This window comes from Leptopilina heterotoma, unplaced genomic scaffold, assembly GCF_015476425.1.
Source record: "Leptopilina heterotoma isolate Lh14 unplaced genomic scaffold, ASM1547642v1 Lhet_182, whole genome shotgun sequence".
In the NCBI taxonomy this organism is placed as follows: domain Eukaryota; kingdom Metazoa; phylum Arthropoda; class Insecta; order Hymenoptera; family Figitidae; genus Leptopilina; species Leptopilina heterotoma.
The window spans coordinates 554252-574271 of record NW_025110899.1 but is presented as its reverse complement, the minus strand read 5'-3'; the positions used below and the strand labels follow the sequence as shown (position 1 = coordinate 574271).

General features: G+C 27.3%; 2 protein-coding genes across 10 annotated transcripts in view; both read left to right on the top strand.

The window, feature by feature from the left end:
* The first annotated feature begins 1673 nt into the window (after positions 1 to 1673).
* LOC122500118 (methylthioribose-1-phosphate isomerase) lies at positions 1674 to 5194 on the top strand. Its single transcript, XM_043608863.1, has 5 exons — positions 1674 to 1925; positions 2227 to 2462; positions 2550 to 2758; positions 2894 to 3102; positions 4240 to 5194. Exons 1-5 carry the CDS (start codon positions 1794 to 1796, stop codon positions 4540 to 4542), a joined length of 1089 nt encoding a protein of 362 aa, XP_043464798.1. The 5' UTR covers positions 1674 to 1793; the 3' UTR covers positions 4543 to 5194.
* A 328-nt stretch (positions 5195 to 5522) lies between these two features.
* LOC122500116 (tropomodulin) overlaps positions 5523 to 20020 on the top strand; it is a 38121-nt gene continuing 23623 nt past the window's right edge. For 7 of the 9 annotated variants that reach the window (XM_043608857.1, XM_043608852.1, XM_043608855.1 and 4 more), the window contains exon 1: positions 5523 to 5878. In XM_043608857.1, the coding sequence (XP_043464792.1) occupies positions 5708 to 5878 (171 nt within the window). In that variant the 5' untranslated portion in view covers positions 5523 to 5707. Of the gene's footprint in view, positions 5879 to 12970; positions 13728 to 19123; positions 19287 to 20020 lie in introns of those variants that run through there. The other 2 variants (XM_043608858.1, XM_043608861.1) reach the window with 2 other exon arrangements.

Genomic DNA, 20020 nt, shown 5'->3' with positions numbered 1-20020 from the left:
AAACAAAAATATTAATTCTTTACTACATTTCTTTTTTTGAAAAGTAAAAAAAATTTCCATCAAACATTTTCATTTTTATTAATTTTATATCTAGCTCGAATACTTCTCTAGTCATTTTAGAAATAATAATTTAATATTAATGATGATAATATTAATAATAATAATAATTATAATATAATAATAATAAATTAATAATAATACAATAAAAATAATAAAGTAATTAAACAATAATAATCATAATAATAATAATAATTCCGTATATTAAAGTCTTGAGTGGCAATATAATTTTTAATAAATTATGCGCATTATTATAAATTATTATAAATATTATAAATATTATAAATATAAAATTGAATGGAGAATTAAAATTTTATACCTTTGATTTAGTTTTTGAAAATTAACGAGACATTATTTACAACGAGATTCTTTAAAGAATGTTGACTATATATATGTGAAAATGGGTGTGAATGTGAGTTTAAGATGTACTTAATTACAAAATATCAAAAAATGAGCATTGTTAATTGTTTTAAAAATGTTTCGAAAACTATTTCATTTTTCATGTAATTTCATGAATGTAAAGAATGATGACTTGATTTTTTTCGTCATTTTTTGTTAATTTTAAAATAATTATTTCTAAAGCATAACAGAGTTTTAATATGTGATCATGTAAGCATTAAATATCGATTAATATACCTATACGTCTTCAAAATTGTTCCATTCTAAGTATGCTTATAGATAAAGAAAAATGAGGAACTAACATTTTTCGTGTAACTATTTAAATATTCTTTTATCAAATGCTACTTGATGAAAGAAATTATGTATTGTACTAATCTTCTTACAAAAATTAGTTATTCAATCGTCTTCTCTATATCACACGCAATAAATTAAAGATAATTTCAAATTTAATTTTTAAAAAATAGCTAAAAAGTAAAATCGAGAGTAAAATAATTTTAATTTTGCGAAAATTCAAAATAAGAATTCTTTCAATTTGTAAATAAATGTACATTAATTGTACATTAATTTTTTAGATAGTGTAGATTCCTCTCAAGACTTGAAATTATTATATGTAATTATAATCATCTCATTTTTTAGTACAGTCAATATAATTCGAGGGCCATGTTATATAAAAGATGTTATTCCTGAAATGCCCTGAAACAATCCATCCCCAATTCTATTTATAAGAATAACAAATTATTATTATTATTATTATTATTATCAAAATAATATTATTTGTATAAAAAATATAATATTTCCAAAATGTGAATTGATTTTTCGTATCGTAAATATATATATATATGTATTTTTGTGAGTATATGCTGTTGTACAGTTAATAATATGATGAATGTACATACCTATAGATATATTTAATTAAAAGTGAATATGAATTTGTGTATATAAAATGTTTTTTCTTACCAGAAATCCCTGCACCTTTTATTTTACACATTATTATTATAAAAATGAATTTTTTCTTTTCTCTTTAATTTTTAATTATTTTAATATCATTAATTTACTTTAAAAATATTTAAATCAAGTTGGTTAGAAATATTAATTGAAATCATTGAAATACTTGAGTTATAATTTTATTTATACGTATCTGCGTATGGGAACATTTCGTTTAATTCAAAAACTCCCGCCAGAATTTAAATGGTAGAATATGGCCACGAGATCATCATATGACTGAAATGCAATATGGCGTTTATTATTTATATATTTGTGGTTGTGGTCAAATGTTCCGTTAAAACGTTGTTGGCGAGTTATTTTATTTAATTTAGATAACTGGAGATTTACTTAAAATGACTCTACAAGCAATTAAATGGGAAAGTAGAAAATTAGAAATTTTGGATCAAACTCTCCTGCCGGCAATTTCTAAATATGTCTCTGTAAAAGGGGTTGAGGATGGATGGAAAGTTATCAACAAAATGCAGGTAAACTTTGTATAATAATAATTTGAAGAAAAGTGCCCCGCCTTATTAAGCAATAGAGAATAAAATCCTAATGTTCTTTTAGGTTATCTTGTGCTTTTTCGTTTGTGTCATTTTATTACATTCTCATTTTTTGAATATTGAATTGCAGTACATATTTATTTATTTAATTTTAGTTCTTAATGTTCCATTATCTACATAATTATGTCTCTGGTATAATTGTAAATTGCTTTTCCGATATTTTTTCCAAGCTTTTAACAACGATAAGTAATAGCAATTTGTTGATTTAAAAATATATTTTTAGGTGAGGGGAGCACCAGCAATTGCAATAGTTGGATGCCTCAGCCTGGCTGCTGAGATTGATGGTGAAATATTCACTGACAAGAAGGTACTTCGACAAGAAATCGAAGGAAAATTGAATTATTTAATTTCTGCCAGACCCACTGCTGTGAATATTAAACTTGCTGGTGAATACCTAATAGGTCTTGCTAATAAATTAAGTGAAGATAATGACGTTTCACCTTCAATGATGAAAGATCAGTAAGAGAACATTTCAGTGAAAACTGAACTTAATCCACCTTTCATGCAACATTTTTACAGACTTTATTGGATTTAATTTATTTGCAGATTTTTGAAAACAATAGAGAATATGCTGGAAAAGGATATCGCCGACAATAGTGCGATTGGAAAGTATGGTTCAGAGGAAATTTTAAAATCTGTTCCAAATGACACTTTAGTTAGAGTTATCACACATTGTAATACAGGAAGTCTTGCTACTGCGGGTTATGGTACAGCTTTGGGCGTGATAAGATCTCTTCACAGTAAAAACAGAATTGGTATGTAGTCAATACTTTTGTATGTACGTTTTTCTTATCTTCAAGTATAAATATAGACATATCGATGTGATAAAATCTGGAAGAGCAACTTTATTATTTTTTAATTCCCACTCTAAATATAAATGATTTTTTCAGAACAAGTTTATTGCACAGAAACGAGGCCTTTCAACCAAGGTTCCAGATTGACTAGTTATGAATTAGTGCATGATAGAATTCCGGGTGTACTAATTTGCGATGATATGGTTGCATCGTTAATGAAATCAAAGACAATCAATGCAGTTATTGTTGGCGCTGATCGTGTTGTTGCTAACGGTGATACTGCTAATAAAATAGGAACATATCAGGTAATTTTTCGCTCATTTTTATTTTCTCCACACTTTATATTAATTTCCAGGCTATTTGGATACTTATTTTACATTTTTTATACTAAAAGAACTACTTTCTTCTATATTTGAGAATTTTCACTACTTTAATTTTAATTCTCAAAAATTTTAATAAAATTATTCAAATAGATTCAATTATTTTTACAAATTATAAAAATTTTCACAAGAATTCAATTCATTTTATAAATAATAAAATTCTTCTCAGAAATTCAATTATTAAAAAAATTTTAATAAAAAATCGTTGCAAAAATTCAATTATTTTCATAACTGATAAAACTCATCGCAGGACTTGAATTATTATTTTTAATACAATTTTAAATTAATTTCACGAAAAGAGCAATTATTCTTAAAAATTTTATTAAAATTCTCTGTGTGAATTCAATTGTTTATAAAAATTTTGATAAAGTTATTTACAAGAATTAAATTTTAAGAAATATTCCATATTGCAATAAATAAATAATTTATTTTTGTATTTAAATAATTAAATTCTTGATGAACTTTATAATAACAATTGATTCTTAAATTTCAGTTAAAATTTTAGATAATAATTGAATATTAGAAGCGTTACAGAGTAAAATTTCAGAAATAATTAAATTTCAAAAGATTTTTAAATTGAAATCTTTGAAAATTTTAATTGTTGTAAAATGATAATAATTTTTTAAAGAGTTAAATTTGAAAAAGGCTTTACATTGAAATTATTTTAAATATTTTAATTCCTCTGGCAAAATAAATAGGTATTTAAATATTTACTTTAAAAAAAATTATTATATTTTTGAATGTAGGTAATTTAATTTATAAGTTATGAAAAAATTAAGTCAAATTTAATTTTTCGATAGCTACATTTTTACTGCTTTTTTTAGTCTTAATGCTACTTTTTGGTACTTTTTAAAAATTAATTATCAGATACGAAGCCTGTAATTTCTTTAGCTGCGAATTTGAGAATTTTCTAAAATTCAAAACACCAAAATTTATATCATATCAACTTTTGCAAAATTTGAAGCCAGTGGATAAAATTAATTTTGAAATTTAAAACAGCCTAATCTATAAATAGAATTCATATAGGAGATTTTAATAAAGTAAATATTTTTGTATTTTCAGATAGCGATTCTTGCAAAGTATCACGGTGTACCTTTCTATGTGGCAGCCCCATGTACGTCTATAGATTTCAGTATGAATAGTGGCGATCAAATTAAAATCGAAGAGAGACCTGAAGAAGAAATAACTCATATATTGAGCCAAAGAATTGCAGCTTCTGGAATTCAGTGCTGGAATCCGGCTTTTGACGTGACACCAGCTGAACTTATAACAGGAATAATCACTGAAAGAGGAGTTTACAAGCCAAATAATCTGTCAGTTTTAAAAGAATACTGTCGGAACATTGAAAATCAATTTAAATTTTAAATTCTCAACGATATTACGTAACAAGATTTTCTTTTAATTTTTCTAATAAGACAAATAGAAAGATAAGACAAATAGTTGGAGTTTTGAAAAAATTTTGATATAAATATTATAATATTAATAAATGAAAAAAGAAGAATACTGTTAGTAATAATAAGCTATTTTTAAATTCAATATAATTAATTATTCTATTTTAACAACTTTTAAATAAACACAGCACAATTTAAAAGACTGACAGTTTTTGAAATATTAAATATTTTTGCAGTGTTACGAGAAAATTTTGAAATTATTATTGCAGTCTTATGTGACTCGATGAATTTTTAGATCGAAAATTCATTTTTTATTGTATATTTTAATAAAATTCCAAGGAGAGAAATTTCTTTTTGGAAAATTACCTTTCTTACATTTGAAACTGAATGGCAATGTGAATCAGTTTTTACTGTGCTGCAATTTGTGTATAGTTTGGTAAAAACTAAGTGAAAAGAAACTCATTTTCAAGTGTCAGCAGTGTAATTGTCTTAATTTTGGTTTCTGATTTGTTAGCGATTAATACGAAAAGGTAGAATATTTTGTAAATTTTAAATTTAATATATAAATTGACTACAAGTTGATTATTACTTAATTTTGTGAGAAAATATATTTTATAAAATAACAATGGCTTGATGATTGTAATAACGACCACTTATGGTTAAAAGCGATTAATGAAATGTATTTCATGTAAAATTTTGGAGAAAATGAAACTTTTGTTACTTGATGTTATTTAGCGTATGAGGGGTTTTTACATTTTCATTTTTTAAAGCAAAGATTAACTTTTTGTTTAGTTGAGGCGTTGTTGTAATTGATTTTAACCGTTCAATGAAAAGTTGCGGGTCATCAGTCGTCATTGTCGTCGCCGAGTTTACGGGAAAAAGGAAAATCTATTTTTATAATAAGTCGAGGGCGCGCGTAGCAGTATCTTCTGTTAGTTTGGCCAGTCTCGCGGCATGAACGGTTACAGTGTGTGCGTCAGTTAATTGATCATTTGTTTTTAATTTTAAGAAAATTAAAAAAGAGGAGCCAATTTACGATTAACTGTATTTTTTAATTTTTTAAATAAGTTTGACGTGCTGTTTTTTTTAACAAGAAGAGCGGATTTTCTATTCACTGAGACTCAAAAACCGTCATCAGGATGGAAGTGATGGACGCAGTTGTACCGTCCGTCACGTCGACTATCGACGAGATCGACGAGATCGACGAGATGAACGACGAAATGAATGACGATGCACCTACTGTCGAAGAAACTTATGAAATTACGACAAGTAGAAAAAGGACTATTCGAACAAGTTATAAAATCCAAGAGGTGAGTTTGAAGAAAACAAATTTTTTTATTATTTTTAGCGTTATTATTATTCAAGAAATCAATTCATTTGATAAAAGTTCATTGTACTTGAATTTAGTCACGTGATTTTCTATGTGGAATGTAAGGTCGTTTGAAAGAAAACTGAAATCACAATGACAGTGGAGAAGACAGTGGGAAACCAAGCATTTTTATTTTTAAATTTTATAGAGCTACGCAAGTGGACACGTGACTTGCGCGCGTTTATTTATTGTTAAATAATTTTGATGGTGGATTTATTTAAACTGAAAATACCGTAGAAAATTTATTGTTCGAATTTTTAAATGTGGCGTCAATTATAAATATCTATGATTCTAACATTTTTTTTTCTTCTCTAACAATGGATATTTTTAACTGATACCTCCTCGAATCGTCAGTATCGGAATTAAATTTTGTTGTTTTCAAATCGTCGAAAAAATTCTCCTCTTTAATAACGTAATTCTTCCTCTACTTGAAATGATTATCCACACGTTTTTGTACTCGGTTGATGCTGTCACTATAGAAAGTTGAGTGAATTTTAATATTCCACGCTCATTTTTAATGAAGAATTTAATAGATCGCAATTTGAATATCACAGACGGGAACGAGTTATCGGAAAAATACAGCATTTAAAGCTATTCATTTCATCAAATAAATGGCAAATAATTTGTTTATGGACTATCAGATAATTATTTTTGATATCAATAGTTTTTAAAGATAATTTTATTATTTTTCTTTTTCACCTCTGACATTAGGAATTAAAACGTTTTATTATAATTTGGCATGAGACAAATCTATAAGAACTGAAAATCGAAGACACGCATTGAAAACTTTTAAAATAGCATCGAGGTCGTTGTTGCTCTGGAAACCATCATAAAAAGATAATAATAATTTTATCGAAGAGTAACTAGTTGCTACAGAAAAATGAATGAATGAGTTTGTTTTTAATGAAGAATAAGAGGGTGTAAATTTATTGATCTAATCTATTGCATTAAAAGTTAAGTATATTTGTTATCGATGGAAATTTTCCGACATTTATTGATTGTGAGGTTTGTCTTTTAAATCGGATCTACTTGAAACGAAATTTATTAAGTTTCATTATCAAGTAGATTTATTATAAGACTTTTTGTATTGTCAGGCCTAAGCCAAAGCCAAGAATGTTGCAATTTTCATAAATGCTTGACTCGTGCAATGACAGCAGCTGTGTTTTGCTAGTATATTTTTTACACTCTGGTTTGCGAGCATGGGAACCGTTAGCAGGTATCCATGTCTTCTCGACTTTGAAAATTTGAGGCCAATGCTAAAACTACCGTAAATTCTTTGGCGTCTTGCACGATCTTAAGTAATTCTAAGAAAATAATTCCAATTACACGGCAAATCTAAATTTCTATCACGTCAGTAATTCTTCATCCAGTTCAGATTTTAGACTTTTAATACCAGACTCGAACAAATTGCGACTAAATTGACAATTTTTGATATAATTCTTTTTTAATTCTACGATTCTTGGAACTGTCAATTGAAGTCTAATTAGAAATAGAGAAAAAATAGCGTGTGCTCACGAAAGTATAGAAAGCAGGCTGCATTTTGACTCAGACTGGTTTATCTTATTTATGTGTGATTCCAAATGGCCATTCGTTTCAACCACGAGACGCTGTCGGTTTCTTGGCACTTAAAACAAGACTTGGGGATGTTTGCATCCCAGTAACTCAGGCAAATACTACTCACCTATAATCCTTAAGTAAAAATTTGTAAAAGCCGGAGTAACTTGACACTTATTAGTTCTTGTTAATTCTCAGTTTCTGACGAGTGAGAAATTTTAGAAAATAATTTATAAAATAATGCAAAAGAAATGAAAAAATACCCGAGCTTTTTTCATTTTGTTCCTTACTCCAAGTAAATGTTTTCCCCTTTTTGATTTATAGTATGCTGATGGGAAAAAGTATTTAATCACAGTATTATCATTATTTATATATGGAAAATTTAAGAAATTTCGAGATAATGAAGCATTTCAATGACAATTTTACAAATAAGTATTGAAAAATTAACGCTTTACCTAGTTCTAAATTTTCGTTGAAAACAGTTGCTTGTAAAATAACGTTTCTGGTAATATCTCTGCCACTAGCCAATCCGAAAATAAAGCTCAACCGTCTTTTCGACAAATGCACATTTTCCTGACTTGAACGATTCACATAAATGATTTGATTTGACGTCGAGAGCTATTGCACGTGGTTATTACTTTGTTTATGTAAATAGAAATAAAATATTTATACCTACATCCTTAATAATATATTTCGCAACTTTTCTTCAAGTTTGCAAAAGTTTCTCATATGAAGAAAATTGTGCTAAGTTTATATTTTTAAAAAGGGATTTGAATTATTAAAATAATTCTAAAAATCAAAAAAATTACATCGATTGAAGTTTTTCTTAAATTAGGAAGTCCCAATTCCTAAATTATTCAAAGTGAAAATATTTTTTTTATTAATTTGACATATTACGTGCGTCTAGTTGATTAATAATTAAGTTGCCAAAGAAAGCGGCTACAGTAAGATACTGGACTGTAGATTTCAGTTCTTAATAAACGATCCGATTCACAAATTTGTTGGGGACATCACTTATTTATGAACGGCACACGACTTATCACTAAATTTACTTATTCCTTCGGTTTATTAATGGCGTGTCAAAATAGAATTCATACTTTTAAATTTGGAAATTTGAAACATTTCACACATTATGTAAGAGAAGATTTTGAACAACAATGAGTCTAATATTATAGAATATAAAGTATCATATTTTTATACGCGTGAATTGAATCTTCAAATACATAGAAAATTTGCTTGTGACTTAGATATATTGAATTTTAATGTTCCACGTGTCGTAAACTTTGATGTCAGTGCTCCCTAAAGTCTAATTCAAGAAAGTGTGTTGTAAATGTTTTAAAATCTATGTGAATATTTTAAACGACTCTAATATTTTTGCAAATAATTTTCTACAAAGTGGCGAATAATGTTTTTTTTTCGTTTTTTAGATTTGAAATCATTTTCAGTTTAGTAAAATGATTTGATATTTATCTAGACCTAATGTTAATAATCGAATTGAAAATAATTGCCTTCGATTCTGAATATTTTTGAATTCTACTGTCAGGGAAGAAATTTGTATTTTCATCGACAAACAGTGAAACTGCTATTTTGTTTTTGTTTAGAAATCTGTTTCAATATTTCAATTACTATTTGAGCTTTTTCAATTTTTCTATGTAAAAATCTGATCTGATAGAAAATTATGTTAAATCTCATGGTATTGGTAGAATTTTTAAAAATGAATTTTATTATTTTTGAAGTGGAACAAAAACACAGTGAACTTGTGATTTGTCCTTCTTCCAAAAATCATATCCCATAAATATTAAATTCGTTTTATTTACAAATTTTTGTTTCATGCGAAAACTTTTTTTCATATGGATTGTCGAATTTCTGTGATGAGATGAATAGGTCACAAAGGAATTGTTTAATTTTTAAAAATGCAGGTCGCTCCCCATGTATAACTATAAGTCAAAAGGGTTGATTTACTGATAATATTTATTCGCCCGGGAATGTAAAACTATACATATATAGTAATATTTTAATCTAGTGTGACAAAACAATTATTTGCTGAACAAAACTTTTCGTTGCTCAATTCAAATTTAAATTAAATTAAATTTTCCTGATAATATAATATGTATCTATTTTTTAATGATTTCGTTTTTAGAATAAAACAGTTTTTTCTGAGTTTGAATTGAATGAACCATATTGACAGTAGCATCACTGTGATTTGCCTTAATATTTTGAAAGCCTGTAACATCTGTTTATTTCGTTGAGATGGGAATATCCGGAACGGAAAGCAGCGACTCACATGACGTAAGGCATTTTTATCGTCAAAACATATTGGTGCTTTAATTATATGTATAGTTGGTTGCTAAATTTATTTTCATGTTTCGCTTTAAAAATGTTTTATATAACATTTCTTGGAAAAATACACGTATTTTATTTTTTTCGAAAATAGGTACTGCGTTATTGAATTATAAGCACATTTTTTCTAAGAATATCAAATAGACGTTTTGCTACGTTTTTTTGTCTCAATTTCATATCCTTAGAAAAACTTTGCTGAGTAAAATCTCCCCAATATTCTTTGGAATTTCACAAAATTCAGATTTAGAGATACGAAGACATTTGTTTCGAATCCCCCCATAGAGGACTTATTCACTGTAGTCCAGATGGACAAACCCTCAACACAAACATAAATAATTCTATGACCTTGTCCAGAAGGCGACGCTTCTATAAATGTTCCTCAAAAATTTCCAAGAGACTATCGATCAAATTGATCGCAAGTTCCATTTGACGTCAAGTTTAAAAAATTAATAATAATAATAATAATAATAATAATAATAATAATTAATTTTCCAATCTAGAGATGAATGAATGAATAAAAGTTGAATTAATAATTCTAAATGATTTATTTCGATTCATCGAGTTATATTTTCTTCTATTATATTCAAAAGGGAGGGAAAATTGATATTAAGAGGTGATTCATTTTTTATTCACTGTCGCGACCAGACAGTGGATAATGTATTAATTCACCAGTTCGATTCACATATTTTCGGTCTAGTCTAAAATAAATTTGCATTTTATAATACAGTGCATATTAATACATCGTGAAACATGAAATAATTTTTGTCTAGTCTATTTCCCATTTGGATGTAATTTTTTTCAATTCAATTCAATTAATATTGTTTAGACAATAATTATAGGTGTGTGGATGATAATTTATAAATAATTTCATTATACTTGATGTAAATAATGTTTGACTAAAACATAAATTCATGGGAAATATTTAAATTAAATAGCTTTCGCTATTCAAAAGAAACTTATCGCTGTTCCAGGTGAAGATTAAAAAAAAGCTTCATCTGGAAGATAACAGCGTGCACTTCAGTGGAATTTTACTAACTGAGACTACGAATTTTAAAAGCTTCTATTTAGAAAAGACACATTTTTTTTAAGATAAATAAAATGTTGAATAAAATTGTTTAAGTGAATGAAATAAGAGAGTAAAAATTAGTCAGAAAATTGAATTCTGAAGTTATTAATGCTTGATAAAGCAGAAAAGCTTTTCCTGGCAAAGAGGAAAATTTCTAGTAAGTAGCTCCATCTGAAGGGAAATAGATGAAAACGGAATATTGAAAGCTCCGCAAGCTTGTGTCACTTTGAAAGCTCTCGCCATCTTCAGGGCTTCATTAAAAGTATTCAAAACAGTTGTATTATTTACCTAAGGTAAACAAACATTTTTCTTAAGCAGCTTTCTTGTTGCAAGTTGATTTTAAATTATTTCATCTTAAAAATAGTTTTGACATTTGTAATAATATTAAAATCATGTACCTAATAATAGAATATTTTTAATTTAAAAATGTTTTTTATAACATACATTTTATAAAGGTAAACCAATTTTATAACATTGGTTATTATTTTTTTATAAACTTGGCTATTATTTGCCTCTTAACTGATGGATAACATTTTTTTCTGATTAAATAATAAACGAGACAGCAGGCGTGGACCGCAACATTTTTTATAAAGGTTTTTTGTAACAAATAAAACATCAGACACAGAAAATTGTGGACAAATATTTTAACATCAAAATGGATTAAAAAAATCTGCAATGCAGATTAAAATAATCCATCGAAGGATTATTTTTTCAAAATGTTTAAAAAATGATTTGGTTTTCATTTAGACACCTTTTTTTAATAGGAAAAATTAATTTACACCGAAAAAAAATATTTTAGAGGATTCCTCTTCTTTTGCAGCACTTTTTCCTATCATCTTTTAGTTAAAAAATTTTCAAATATAAACAAAAACTACTCTGTTTGTTGATGAATATTCGTATATTATATTTGAAAATAAAATGAAAAAATAATTGTTACCTCACAATAACTGTCGAACTCATCCTATTACGTATTGAAGTTGCTGCACTCATCAATTTTCGGTCACAAAAAAACTCGCGATTTTAAAAAATTTCGAAAACACTCGAACCGCATGTTATGGCAATTTTTCCTTTTACAAACGATCACGATTTTAATTATTATGAACACTCCCGATTTGAATCACTTTTGGAAATGAGAGTTCAGATTTAAAGGTAATTATAGAACACGTGGTTGAACCGATCCCTCTGAGTCACGCTGGTCTCAGAAGTAATGCTACCCAATTGATTGACGTCTTGACAGGAAAACTATGATACGAAATCGGAAATCTTCTTCTTTTCATTCTCAAATTTTTTATTTTAATTTAAAACACAGATATTAGCTACTCGAAAGTTTTTTGTTGTCCGCAGTTGATCAACTGTGATCAACTCTTCTACTTTTAAAACTTAAGGGATTCGATTTTTGAGCATCAATGGAAAAATCGCATCGACTTTGAATTGCTTCTTGAAAAAATATTTGTGAAAATAGCGACTCATTTATTTATTTTCACAAAACTTTTTTTTGTAATTTAGATTATAGGAGAGAAAATAACTGAAAAACTGTCACGGTTTCATTTTGATTTTTCTAGATTATAGTATTTTTGATATGCTCGCGGTTTATCTTCTTGACGTTTATAATTTTAATTAAAAAGAAATGGGGCTGTAGAATAGACGTTTGCTGGACGGAAAACAAGGATTGCATTGATGATGACCCACGAAGCGCATCTTAGAAATACATAATATGTGTCTCTCGCTTCTTTGCGCATCGTCGTCGTTTCAACGTTGTCCTAATATATTATTCTGGAATTGGATCGGCAGAGATGGGACGTGGACGCCGGTAAGCTTTGAGGGTGACGTGCTTTCCACTTCAGTCTTGTGAGATCCATCTCACATCTCGCATATTATTCCGAAACGAACAAAAAATGAATCCGGTTGTGTTGTGTTCTGGATAAAGAATCAAAATAGTGTTGATAACGAATACAAAGTTTGCAAGTGGGGTTGAGATGCGCTAACTGCATAAAAGAAGAAGAAGAACAATTTTTCTACAGACATTAATTTCAAGTAAAATACGTTGGTGAATACTACTAAAATTTTAAATCATTGACATTTTTCAGCTATAAAAGTTTTAATTTATTTTTTTTCTAAATTTCTCTTTTTAAGAACTGATTTGCTCTGCCTTTTTTTAAAGGTAAACACAAATATCTATGTGTCAAAAATCATTGGAAAAATATCGTAAATTAAAGTTTTTGTACACTGAGGATCATCATTACCGATTGAATGTTCTTGGACAGAAGTCCTTTGCTTTCTTTCTTCATTTGGATGATAATTTCTGCCAACATGGACGGAGATGATGACAAAACAATTTGCTGGAAGGGCTTTTATAGATAAATCTTTGAAATTTATGAAGAAGAGGAAAAATTTGTAGATAGTAATTCAATGAACACAAGGAAAATTAAATAAAATTTTTTTTTGAAAAGGTATAAGAAAAATTTCTCCACGTTTCAAGGATTTTAAGTTGATATAAATAAACGTTGCGGTGAAATACGATTCATCTGTAGGAGCATTCCTCAAAGAAGAATTTCTCACTCTAAAGTGAAAACGACGCGTGCAGTTTCAGTTTTTGTTTTTTGTTTTAATCAACGTGTGATACTCGTATTATTTGTAAGTGCGATTATAATTAAAAAATATGGCAACAACCGAAGTTTTTCAAGATTGGGAATCACCTCATGAAATTACTTCTGTTACAAGAAAAACAACAAGGAAAACAACAAAGACTACGAGGAGATATGATCCGAATGCTACAACTGATGACAGTTGGGGCGATGAAAATCAAAATGACAAAAATAAAAATAATGAGGTGAGAATGTTGTTTTATATTAAACAAATCGAATGTTTAAAAAATTTGCTATAACTGAAATTGAACAAAGCAAGTGTTTATAATGAAAAAATAGTTTGAAACAGAAGAGAATGGGCTGAGATTTAAGTATCAGAATTCTAAATCTTTTAAAGATATTTTGACAATCTTCTCGGGGATTAAAGAAATTGATGGGCCCTTGAATAACCCCCGTAGATATTTTGTGTTTTTAAAAAAAATTTGTGCAATCTCATATGATTCATCGACTCGTATAGTCTGGATTTTGAAAGCGGAGGTTGAATTACGTATGTTCAAATTGTGCCAAAAGTTTTTCTCTCGAAATCAGCCTTTCCGCGTCACATACAGATTCTACTACTATTTGCACCTCGTTGGCTTCAATTCTCTCTTTTATAAGCGAACGGAAAAATGCGCTTTGTCGAGCGCGGTTAATACAATCATAACTTGATCGAGAAAATAACATTCCGGGTTTTCTTACTCTTCACTCTTCAAACCCACTCTACTTTATTACAAACTTGAAACAAAGTTTAAGCATTCCCACAGTCAAGTTCTTATTCTCAAAATTGCATCTTTTACAATTTAACAATTTGTAAAATAAACATTATTCTTTGCCATTTTTGAATTGACATTTCAAAATTGACATTTCAAATATGGAAGTACAAAGTTTGTAACAAGTATAAATAGTAAACAAACACAAAAGATTTGTTTATTTAAGCACTTAGTTAACTTGCAAGTTGCTTTAAACAAAGTATTTTGTTGAAAGGGGGATCGCATGACGTCTAAACTTTATATTCGAACATGATGACCCTGGAGAAGTATATATTTCTGTCAACACGTGTATTTAATCCAAGTTTTTTAGGTTTCGTTATTGATTAATGCTGAGAGCATAAATTTTCGAATTCACAATGTTTATTCATTTTAATACGAGAGAGCACTCTCTAAATCTGAATTAGATAAAAGTCGTCCACTAATTCAGATTGGTAATAATTTTCCCTTTTTTTAAATTTAACTATTTCATTTAGTAGGTAGTTGAAAAATATTTGGCTGCACCCTAAAAAAATAATCTTCATTTTAGCGGATTCCTCTTGGTATCAATAAATATAATTCACTTGAGAGGATTTTTCTCTCGCATATTAATTGAGAATTATAAAAAAAAGCTATTCTGACGGACTAAATTAAATTTTTTTATTTAAATAAATATAATTAATTTTTAATAGTTCATTACTTACATTAATTAATACTTTAGTTCAATATTTTTGACATCAACCGCCGAAGAAGAAAAATATTCTGCATTCAACTGCTTTTGTTTTGAAAGGATATTAGATGAAGAGGATTTCTCACCTCTTAATTTTCAATATCTAATTCATTTGATCAGAACTTTGGTCAAATTTATAATTTATTATTATTTATGTTATTGGAACCAGTAAGATTTCAGTGACCATAAAAACCAAATTTGGCAAATGGTGAGATCTTACTGATTCATTCAGTAGCAGTTGCATTAGGCTATGGTTCAATCAGTTGTAAAAAATTTATATGTATAATTGGTTGAACACTATAGTAACTGTAGTATAAATGTAGTCAAGCATGGATTTTTTAATAGTCAATAGATAAAATATTACACAACATTTAAAATTATGGAACTATGTACATATATATTTTGGTAGAAATCCATATAAAAATAAACAGAAATTTATCTTAAAGACATTAGATATTATTATTATTATTATTATTATTATTATTATTATTATTATTATTCACAGTATTACACTACCTTCTGACAGTTCTAGGTCTTGAACTATCGACTTTTATTTACATTAAAAATCGACAAACTGTAGTTTATGTGTGTGCATGCATTTGTATTTAAGCTTGAAAGAAACATCTAAACGCGTTTGATGATCAAAAGAGTCTACAAAGATCCGTAGCAACTTTGTCAACATTTAAGATGAAAATAAGACATAATTTTTTATTCATTTCGTATAGATTTGTAAAATTTTAATATAAAAATTATTTTGTTTTGTACATTAATGTTATATTATTTGCAATACTTAATCCAATTGCAATCTTTATAGTCTAAATCTCGGTCTAGATATATTTTCTCACATTAAAAGACACCTAAATCTCTTTTTTGAATAAAATAAAATTTAATTTACTATCATTTACGATTATGTTCAAAAATATTTATGATGCAGGAAATTTTTAACTCACAAAATCCTTGCCAAAGGATCTCGGAAAAAACAAACTTAATTTGCGAATGTGATTACTTGAAAATTGTCAAAAAGATAATATCGTTGTCTGATGACGTGAAAACTTATTTTATTTTCACTTTTGCCAAAAACATTTTCATTTCTTTATCTCTCATTAAACTTTTTATCTGATCTGAGTTGTTCTGCATTCGCAATATATCTGTATTTATTATTTACGAGTCAAGTTCATTGTCATTTCTTAATTATTTTCTTCGTATACGTGTAACGCAAGGACAGTCATAAATTTTCCTCCAAGTGTGGCTTAGGTTATGCGTGTATGTATATCATAACATTTTTATTATAGATATAAATTTTACTTTTCTCAAAAGTGAAAAGAATTATTAATTTTTCTAACGGCTGGGATTTTTCATTATTATAGAGTTTTAGGCTGACAAAAATTAATTACATTTATCTTCTGCCAGATGGCAAGACGTCAGAGTCATAGTCGACTGACTGAAGAAGATTTCCGGTATAGTACTTTATTATTAAAAGCTTTAAATACAATTGTTATATTACATGTCGGAAATATGAGTTTTCATTTATAGAAAGTCTTTTATTACTCTCACTGTAAACATTAAATCTTATTTTATAATAACGCTGAAATTAATTGAATCTTGAAAATAAGATTAGTTTTAATTTAAAGTTAAACTTGTGTAAAAATAAAATGTTCAATGGAATTTACTCTTTAAATTTGAATCAGTTAAAAATCATAGTTTTAACTGACAATCAGTGACTGATTTTTTGCTTCTAAATCAGTTATTTTTCACTGATTCAAATAGATCTAGTTCCTTAATAATTTAATGGGCGGTCTTAAATTTAGATCATTAAAAAGAACTCAACATATTAAAAATCTATTCTAAGAATGAATAAGTTTAGTGTCTTAAAAATACTACAAATTGAAATAAGATTCCTTTCTTCCCCTAAAAAATAAGATTTCTTTTGCACCAAATCTGAATTTAAGCGAAATTGTAGGTATACTATTTATTGTGCATGGTTATTCATCATTGTCTGACAATTTGATATTTTTCAAAATAATGCTTTATTTTGCGTTTTTTAGTACGAAGTATGGGATTAATATAAAATTTTTGACATATTTCTCATAGTACAAGAAAGTCCAGGCATAAAATTCAGAGGATGACAAATTTTGACTCAACACTTGCGGGCAGTAAATAACGTCATTTTGCATTTACGTGAAAAGGTGGATAAAGATTTTGACAGATTCATTTGAAGTATAAGTGATTGGACACTACCAGTCGCATACAATCTTGGCGTGTCTTTGTGTAAACACGAGAGAAATAATTACACTGAAATAAATGTTTAGGTGCGTACCTATGACAGAGAATTTTAGCCGTTGTAACTAAATAATATCACTCGACATCGTCGTCCTAAATGCATATTATATACAAACAACAATATTTCGATGTAAAAACCCTCAGAGTAAACTGCGAGCTATTAAAAACCGTTGCAACTTAAATTTTCATAAAAAAAGATTAAAATCATCCATTTTTCAAGTCCTTTTCTCTATAAGACAAAAATGTGTTTTAATCAAAATCAAATAATAAAAACATTTTGAAAAAATAGGTAATCGTTCGATGGATCATTTTAATCCTTGATGGATTCGTGAATTATAGATTATTTTAATCCCTTTGGGTGTTAAAATAATACCTTACAATTTTCTGTGCTATTTTTCGAAATGAAAATTTTTTAACTTAAATAAATATTTATTTGATTTAAAAAACCATTTGGTTCAGTGTAACAAATTTTGCGTTCGAACAAAAAATTTGGTTATCTGAAGCAGATTTTTAGTTTCACCAAACAAAATGTTTGATTAATTTGCTTGTTTTAAATAATTTTTTTTTTTAGTTTAATTGCAATATTATCATCAAAAAGTAAAAAGAATGAGGAAATATAGAGTAAGAGAAAAAATATACCGAAGATTATAATGGAAATAGAGAAAGGTACATAAGATATGTAGCATCGAACAATTGTGATAATAAAAAAATAAATACCTCTAATGGAAAATATTCAAAGATCCAATTAGGAGTTTTTACTCGTGACCTTCTTCAAAAGTTGGATTTAGTTTCCATCTTCAGAAGCGAATGTGACGTTCACGTTACACTTTCGTGTCGTGAGTCCTCATCTGATATTTCTCTACTTATATTTTATTTTTTTTTATTTATTTATATGTTATATCTACTCAATTATAATTGTACAGTTTTCTTAATTTCAATGTGCTTTTCCTACTGTACACAATCTAGTTATTAATGAAATATTAATTAGAATCTGTATGAATAAAGTCAAACTTAAAAAGTGAATCTTAATTTAAGATAAATTATACATTTCTTTAATACTTTAAAAAAAATTACGATTTGTAAATATCAAAAGTCGAATTAACAAATTTAGAGGCAGAGTAAACTATAAGATGCTAAAAGACGTTGAACGTTTAAATTTACAGCAAAAAAACAAAATAATCTATTTTTGGATTAATTTTTCCCGCGACAAAAATGTGCCTCTGAATCATAACCAATTCATTTGTGAAATATTTTGAAGAAATAATTCTTCCGATGAATTATTTTAATTTCTTTAATTCTGTGGGAATGAAATGAAAAACGAGTATTATTGAAGAAAAATGTTTTATCGTTTAGTTTGTATTTTATTTACGTATTTTAAAACGATAATGTGCATGTTTCACGGAAGTACAACTGATAAGCCATGGTAATGAGCAGAATTTATTTACATTAAAGAGAAAATTAAAATTTTATGAAATTAAGATAAATTGTAACACTTTCCATTTCATAATATCAAATTGGATTAAAGTAAGTCAAAAATGGCTAAAAACATAGGTCAAGACAAGAACCTTGCATTTTTTTAATACCTAACAATTTACTGTCTACATTCTCATACACATAATATAAATGTGAATATGCATAATGGAACTAGTAATTATGAATTAATTTCGAAATATAGTCAATAATAACTTTTGTTTTTTGTCAAATTAGTGTATGAAATTTGAGACGACATTAAGTACATACTTGTTGAATAATGTCTCAAAATGGAGTGAAAGTTTTTTTGATCCCGATGTACCACTACTTCTTTACTGACTCTTAACAAGTTCTAGCATAATGTGTACTCACAATCAGTTGTTTAGTGGCACTCGTTCTATAGGTTTCACCACAGATATAACTATCACTGTTCTTTCATAATTTTTACCGACTCTTGTTTAGAGCATTTTTTTTCTCACCGAAATGGAAATTTAATTCATTAACAAGTGCATAGTGTTTTGTAGATACTTTTCTTTCTTGTAAGTAAAATTATATTTAACATGCAGTTTGTTTTATCTATATTAAGTACACAATTGTTTGTTTTTTCTGTTAGAAAATTTTCTCTTAATTCCACTGGGTTTGACTGAAACGTTTTTTAATTTTTTCTTCTTTTTATAAAATTAATTTTAAAGAGAGTTTAGAATTATTCATAACTTTTATAAGTTTTAAATTTTAACGAACGTAATGTATTCAGTGTTCCGTTGCAACACATGTATATTATGATGTCTTCTATTGCGTAATTAATTAAATAAACAAAAAATTAAATTGTCACTTTCATGCTACCAGCATGTGTAAAATATAATTTACCTATACATGATTGTAATGTAATTATTAAATCATTAAAATATTGAGAATTGTGAATTGACAAAAAAAATACGATCACTAATATTTTTTCTTCAACTTTTATTATTTTTCATAATTTGTTTAAGATTAACACAATAAACTATGAGGTATTAAAAAGCTTAAATTTCCACCATAAGAAACATTAAAATAATCCATTTTTTGATTAATTTTTCGATATAAATAGACTATAGGGTTATTTGCATCAAAAATTTGTTCATTGTATACAACATTTTACTTGTTTTTATTTGCTCTTTTATAGAAATGAATATATATGAAAATGCATTAAAATAGGTGCATACACGTGATAAATAATATACAGCAAGTGAATTTACTATAAAATTAAGTGCTCCCTTTCAAATCAAGGTTGGAA

What these genes read in the sequence shown, in the direction of transcription:
- LOC122500118 (XM_043608863.1), top strand. Translation starts at nt 1,794, where the DNA reads ATGACTCTACAAGCAATTAAATGGGAAAGTAGAAAATTAGAAATTTTG. An exon ending in CCTTCAATGATGAAAGATCA is followed by an intron (nt 2,463 to 2,549) that starts GTAAGAGAACAT and finishes ATTTATTTGCAG; the next exon opens with ATTTTTGAAAACAATAGAGA. An exon ending in TCACAGTAAAAACAGAATTG is followed by an intron (nt 2,759 to 2,893) that starts GTATGTAGTCAA and finishes TGATTTTTTCAG; the next exon opens with AACAAGTTTATTGCACAGAA.